The sequence below is a fragment of the Hoplias malabaricus genome, chromosome 11 (genome assembly GCF_029633855.1).
Source record: "Hoplias malabaricus isolate fHopMal1 chromosome 11, fHopMal1.hap1, whole genome shotgun sequence".
Taxonomy (NCBI): Eukaryota; Metazoa; Chordata; class Actinopteri; order Characiformes; family Erythrinidae; genus Hoplias; species Hoplias malabaricus.
In genome coordinates this window covers 28,362,229-28,369,842 of record NC_089810.1, presented here as the reverse complement: position 1 = coordinate 28,369,842, position 7,614 = coordinate 28,362,229, and the positions used below count along the sequence as shown (strand labels likewise).

General features: G+C 40.0%; 1 protein-coding gene across 1 annotated transcript; it reads left to right on the top strand.

The window, feature by feature from the left end:
- Positions 1 to 213: 213 nt before the first annotated feature.
- Positions 214 to 4,908, top strand: LOC136709318 (extracellular calcium-sensing receptor-like). The gene is made up of 7 exons (XM_066684466.1): positions 214 to 405; positions 1,481 to 1,701; positions 1,820 to 2,111; positions 2,250 to 3,050; positions 3,213 to 3,443; positions 3,644 to 3,767; positions 4,004 to 4,908. The coding sequence occupies exons 1-7, from the start codon at positions 214 to 216 to the stop codon at positions 4,906 to 4,908; spliced, it is 2,766 nt and encodes a 921-aa protein (XP_066540563.1).
- The last annotated feature ends 2,706 nt before the right edge of the window (positions 4,909 to 7,614 follow it).

The window sequence follows — 7,614 nt, the reverse complement described above, 5'->3', positions numbered from 1 at the left end:
TATGGTCATGAGCTTTGGGTAGTGACCGAAAGAATGAGCGGCTGAAATGTGTTTTCTCCGCAGGGTGTCTGGACTCTCCCTTAGAGATAGGGACATCCAGGAGGGTCTCGAAGTGGAGGTGCTACTCTTCCACGTCGAGAGGAGCCAGTTGAGGTGATTCGGGCATCTGGTCCAGATGCCTCCTGGACGCTTTCCTGGTGAGGTGTTCCAGGCATGTCCAATGGGGAGGAGACCCCGGGGAAGACCCAGAACATGCCCGAGAGACTACATGTCTCGACTGGCCTCGGTATCCCACGGAGAAGCTGGAAGAAGTGGCTGGGGAGAGGGAGATCTGGGTTTCTTTACTTGGACAGCTTTGCCCACGACCCGGACCTGTATAAGCGGTGGATAATGGATGGATGGATGGTAAATGACAAGACAGAGACAAGACAAAATTAATATACATTGAATCAAGTAATTAGATTTCTGTTTGTGATCATTCTTGTGTGCTTATTTTACATTAAGTTGTGAGTATATTTTTACAGATTGTTTAATGTTTGTTTTAGGGCATTAGAACTAGTATGTGAACAACTAAAGAGACTTAGTATACAGGAAATGTTTACAGTAAAACAATTAACATATTCATAGCTTCATAGCTTAACCTCTGAAGTTCATAGTAAAACTGTTTGCCAAGTTTACAATTTAAATGCCAATCTTCCAGTAGATATTTAACAGTAGAACTTTGAAGTGTCCAAATCACCATCAAAAAGTAATGAAATATTTGAAGGGGAATGTTCACATTAAAATTGTCAAGCAATTCATAGTTTTACTAAAAATGTCACATTTTCCATGGTCTCTTTCTAGGTATCTCTGGCTGTAGCAGACCTGCATTCATACACTACAGTTCATTTCAGTTAAAGACACCACTAAAACACAATATGTTGTGCAGATGAAAGCACAGAAGAAGAAACACATTTATTGGTCCCCTTAAGGAAATTGCTTCTCTGCATTTGACCCATCTGTACTAGTGATCACACAAACACACATTGCATATGAAATGGAGGCTAATACAGTGCTGAATAATTCTGTACAACAACAGGGCAATTAGGCTGATGTAACAATGATAGTTTAATTTGGTTTAATTATTCTTTCTTTCCCTGTGGGATCACTCTAAAAATATAATAAAAAAAAACTATAAAAGCAAGCTTGAATATATAATAAATAAATGCTTTTGTGCAAAGAAATAATCTTCAGTATATGGTCACTCACCTTGACTGGAGATAAAGATCATTAAATCTCATAAGATCAAAAAAGCTTTTTTTTTTGAGGACTGGAAAATTATGTTATTATGTTATTATGTAGATCCACTAGGAATTACCCCACATGACCCCAGGCAATTTTACCTCTACTAAACAGGGTCCTGCTCTTTCTCTCTGCTTATGTGAGGCCCTGCTGTCTCTTCCATTTGCTCCCTTTGTTGCTCTTCATCTTCATCGATCAGGTGATGGCTTTGGATGCATGGCTTTGGGTGATTGGTCTCTTGACTGGACTGCTCTTTATGCACTCTCTGGGACTCTCCTGTACTCTCCAAAGTAGGTCCATTTCTGGAAGTCTGTATAAGGAGGGAGATGTGATTATTGGAGGTCTGTTTCCTGTTCACCTTGAAGTCCCTGAACCTGACCACACATTCACACAAAGAGTACAAGCTGGCAGCTGTCGAGGGTAACATATTCTCTCACCTTTTAACATTTATATTGTTATATGTTTCTGTCGAATGATGATTTATTTGTTAATTGTTTCTGTAGGCATTAATATTTATTCAAATATCCTGCCTTCTCAGTGTTGAATTACGTTCATATCGCTGGCTTCAAGCCATGATCTATACTGTGGAGGAAATAAACCGGGACCACACTCTGTTACCCAATCTCACACTGGGCTACCTGGCATCAGACACCTGCCTGAGTGAGGGCAGCACTCTGAGTGCTGCTCTGACACTAGTGACGGGGCAAGACGAGACAGTGTCTGGAGAGCAGTGTACTGAGGCCCCCAATGTGCCCGTCATTATTGGTGATGCCCGCTCCTCTGCATCTATAGTGGTGGCTGATACACTGGGTGTATTTGGCATCCCTATGGTAAGATTATAATACAGTTTTATCTTATTTAGTCAATTTAAAGGGTTTATTATATGCAAATAATTATTTCAAACAACAGCAAAAGAAACTGATTGAATTTGACTTTTTATTTCTGTATATTCTTTACCATGCCTCCAGATTAGTTACTTTGCATCCTGTGCATGTCTCAGTGACCATAAAAGATACCCCACCTTCTTGCGCACTGTTCCCAGTGATGCCTTCCAGGCAAAAGCCATGGCCCGATTGCTGCTCCAGATGGAATGGTCCTGGGTTGGAGTTGTTTGTGGGGATGATGTATATGGCAAAGTGGGTCTGCAGCTGTTGTTAAAAGAATTGGAGGGCTCAGGTGTGTGTTTGGACTATATCGAAATCATCCCAAAATCTCATGCACTGACCAGGATTAGTCGAATTGTGGAAAGAATACAGAGCTCTAAGGCTCAGGTTGTGGTGACATTTGCCATCAGCCCAGATATGGAGGTATTGCTGAAGGAAGTGGTGAGACAAAATTTAACAGACAGGCAATGGATTGCCACAGAAGCCTGGAGCACCTCCAACCACTATTCAGGATGGAGTGGCATCTCTTTGTCAGGTACAATTGGCTTTGCTCTGCAAAGAGTTGATATCCAGGGTCTGGAATCTTATCTTACTCACCTTAGCCCAGAGGTGCCCCCAAAGGAAAAAATCGTACAGAATGTTTGGGAGGAGGTATTTGGGTGTACATTTGGGCAGAAAAATCAATCAGGACCTCCAAGACCACAGTGCACAGGCTTGGAAAAAATAGAAGAACAGGGAGATACTTACTTTGATGTCATTTATAATGTGTATAAGGCTGTGTATGCTATTGCACATGCCATTCAGGAAATGCTGAACTGTCAGCCAGGCAAAGGGCCATTCAAGAATGCAGCGTGTCCTGAAATCAACCCAATAAGACCTGAACAGGTAAAAAATTTTTACAAGACCATTTACCATTTAAAATTTTCTCCTAATATGCAATATATAGAAAATCAAATTAGAAATTCAGTTCCAGTAGCTTAAGCCTGATTTCTAATTTATTCTTTGCATTTGTATGTACAATTTGAACCCATTTTCATTTGTTGGCAGCTTATTAAATACTTAAAAGCAGTTAAGTTCACAACACCAGTGGGTGAGCTCATCCAGTTTGACAACAATGGAGATCCATCTGCTTCATATGACATCATTAACTGGCACATAGGATCTGAAGGAAAAATGGAGTTTGTCAAAGTGGGGAAGTTTGATGCAGCTAACGAACCTGGGCAAGACTTCCAACTGAACCTTAGTAAAGTGATCTGGGGAGGCACCTGGAGTGATAAAGTAAGAATGCAATAGCTGGTTTTCTGCAACATTTTCTTGTATACACTGAATATTGCTCTTATATATCTTTTGGCAGAAATCATAATGATATATGTGATGATATTTGTGAGATGTGTAAAAGAAGTGTTTTTCATTTCTCAGTTCTCAGTTTCTAGATTCTTCCTGAAATTATAAAATAAGTGTGTCTGTTTGCCATACAGGCACCGGTGTCTGTGTGCAATGAAAGATGTCCAAAGGGCACCAGGAAAGCTGTACAGAAAGGAAAGCCAGTCTGCTGCTATGATTGTATACCATGTACAACAGGGGAGATCAGTAATGCAAGTGGTACTGTATAAACATGCTGAATACAAAATGTGCTTACTAGTTAATGCTTAATTTATTATTTTTAAAAATATTTTTCTTGTTGTATGAATACAGCATTAATATGATTCCAGTAGTTAACAATTCTAAGATCTACCTTCCACAGGAAATCCATATTATTTAACACATGCTTAATAACTCCAATAACATCTTAATCCTAAATATTATTGCCTCATTAACTTCTTCTATTTACAATACAGACTCTACAGAGTGCATCAAATGCCCATACCACTTCTGGCCTAATGCTGATCGAACAGTGTGTGTCCCAATGTCAGTGGAGTTCCTGTCTTTTCAAGATAACATGGGCATTATCCTCTCTTTGTTGTCTGTTGCTGGGGCAGGACTTACTGGGACTGTCCTCGTTGCCTTGTTCCATCATCGGGATACACCTTTGGTTCGTGCCAACAACTCTGAGCTGAGTTTTCTTCTGTTGTTGTCACTCAAACTCTGCTTCCTCTGTGCATTGGCTTTCATTGGTCGGCCAGCACATTGGTCCTGCATGCTGCGTCATACTCTGTTTGGGATCAGTTTTGTGGTGTGCTTGGCCTGTGTTCTCAGCAAGACTGTGGTTGTCCTGGCTGCCTTCAGAGCAACTCTTCCTGGCTCAAACATGATGAGGTACTTTGGCCCTGTTCAGCAGAGGACAGCTATATTCATCTGTACACTGGTTCAGGTGGGGATCTGTGTGCTGTGGCTGGTGCTGGCGCCTCCTCTTCCCACAGAAATTGCAGGAGGTGAGCTTGGAGCACGTGTGGTGCTGCTCTGCGCAGTGGGTTCTTTCATAGGATTTTCCCTAGTGCTGGGCTACATCGGCCTGCTGGCTGCTGTCTGTTTCCTGCTGGCTTTTTTAGCCAGAAAGCTTCCAGACAATTTCAATGAGGCCAAATTCATCACCTTCAGCATGCTGATATTCTGTGCTGTGTGGATTGTATTTGTGCCAGCATACGTCAGTTCTCCAGGGAAGTACACAGTTGCTGTGGAGGTCTTTGCAATTCTAGCTTCCAGCTATGGACTTCTATTGTGTATCTTTGCCCCAAAGTGTTACATTATCCTACTCAGACCAGAGAGGAATACAAGAAAAAACATGATAGGTCCAAAAAAGTGAAGAGTCTAGGAAGATTTCACAGAAACAAATTCATCAAGATTGGGTCTATAAACTGGCAACTTATAGAGTAACATAAGTGGGTAATTAATTCTGTTTACGCAGGAATAAGACCTACCATATATTTCATTTTGGGGACTAATTGACTCATGAATCTATATAGACATGAAAGATTAATTATGAAAGAAAAATTATTCACCTAGCTTGGGAAGAGAAAAAATGCAGTGGTCCATATTCACTGCTTTCCAAACTCCTGACCACCAGAACAATTTGATCAAACAATTCATAATGTAAATTAATAAACACATATGGTTTCGTCATGAAAAAAGACATATTTACTTCATTGAATTTGTTTGTTGATTTATTAATGTATTTCTAAATATTTTCAATATTTACACTGAATTAAGAAGCAGCTACTCATCTCAGACTAAACCTATAAATCACAAAGCACATAGCTTTCCCAGACAACATTTGTTTTGATACATGTATTGAAGATCATGAAGAACTTTGCATGGTGGCTTGCAGAATTTGAAGAGGGAATGATTTAAAAATCTTGATGAAATAACCTTATAAATAACATCCTCTGGGGTAAGTGGAACAGCATATTGTGAAGTAAAACAGCTAAATAAAGCAGAGTCACCCAGAGGCCTAAGTGTACTGGTGGCAAGTGATGGACTTACATCATATAGCTATTATTGTATTTTTATTGTTATGAATATATTAATGCCTTAGTAAATTTCAAAGACTGGTATGCTAGATGATCTTTATTTACATGTATACTTATGTCTAATATGGTTTTCATGATCCAGGTTTTTTGCTGTTCACAATTGTCTTTTTTAATACACTTTATTGGAATTTAACAATGTAGATTTGTGTATTTTGTGCTTCTTCTTACAGTTGTATAATGAGGTTGATTGCATCCATAGTTGGCAGTGCATTGCCACTGGAAAACTGTATACTGAGGGGTGGGCAATATAACTCTAAATTAATATCACAATTCAGGGTATTTTTGGCAATAACAATATTCTTGGCAATATGAAAAAACATTAAAAATATTAATTTCAAGAACACATTATTGCAACAAAACAAATTTTATTCGTAAGGAGATTTGGTGTACAAGCTGATCATGTTTTATTTGCCAACAGGTTATATATATATATATTTATATATAACATATTAAGCACGATTTTCGCTGTCCAGTTTTCTTCTTTGGGGCCGGTCGGTAAGCGTGTTGCTGCTGCTGAGCGAGAGAGTGACTGTGATATATATCAAATCAAATCAAATCAAATCAAATTTATTTATATAGCGCTTTTCACAACTGATGTTGTCACAAAGCAGCTTCACAGAATTCCAGTAAGACAAGATTTGACATGAAATGTAAAGACAAATGTAAAACCCTCAAGTGAGCAAGCCAGGGGCGACAGTGGCAAGGAAAAACTCCCCCAGCTGAGGAAGAAACTTTGGGAGGAACCAAGGCTCACAAGGGGTGACCCATCCTCCTCTGGTCAATCTACTGGTGATGATAGTTAGTAGTCCATGAGAACTTCAGTGTAGGGACAGCTTCAAGGCACTTGGTGGTTGCTGGAGCGTGGGCAGCTGGTCTGAAGCGTGGAGGAGGATCTCGACAGTCATCCATCAGTGTCCAGACAGACAGGTGGGCAGTCGTTTACTCGGAAAGATGTAAAGGGATGGAATTAGTTTTGAACTGTTTTGTGTTTGTAAAGTAGAAAATATGAAAATTTCCAGAGTGTGGCTAATGACTCCGGCAGATCTGACTATGACAGCATTAACTAAAAGGAGAGAACCAGGAGGACACACAGACACGGGAGCATCCTGAAACACTGGCATCCCTCCGCTCCACCGTCAACAAACCTGAGTGATCGCGAGAAGCGGCGGGACGACAGCACCAGCGTCTCAGTATACTATAATTCCCTGTGTCCATGGACCCCCCGGATCTGCCGCCTTTATCTATGGGGGAGCATTAGCTACCAAATGATAAACTAAACAAATGAGTTTTTAGCCTACATTTGAAGATTGCGACTGTGTCTGAGTCCCGAACATTTTTTGGAAGATCATTCCAGAGTTGGGGGGCTTTATAAGAAAAGGCTCTTCCCCCAGCTGAGGCCTTCTGAATTCTGGGAACATTTAAAAATCCAGTATTCTGTGATCTGAGTGAACGTGGAGGCTCATAATAGGAAATTGTATCTTGAAGATATTCAGGAGCAAGCCCATGTAGAGCTTTATATGTTAATAACAAAATTTTGTAGTCAATGCGGAATTTAACAGGCAGCCAATGAAGTGATGATAAAACTGGGCTGATATGTTCAAATTTTCTAGTTTTAGTGAGGACCCTAGCTGCAGCATTTTGAACTAGTTGAAGTTTTCTTAAATTGCTGCTGGTGCATCCTGACAGTAGTGCGTTACAGTAGTCAAGCCTTGAAGTAATAAAGGCATGTACTAATGTTTCTGCGTCCTGGAGGGATAAGGCATTTCTAATCTTAGCAATATTGCGAAGATGTAAAAAAGCTGTCCTAGTGATACTACCTATGTGTTGATCAAATGATAAATCCGGGTCAATTATGACACCAAGATTTTTTGCTGCTGAACCAGGTTTAACTGGAAAGTTAGCTAGATCTAAAATTAAATCTGATAATTTATTTCTTGTCACTTTTGGACCCAAAAGCAGGACCTCTGTTTTGTTGCTGTTTA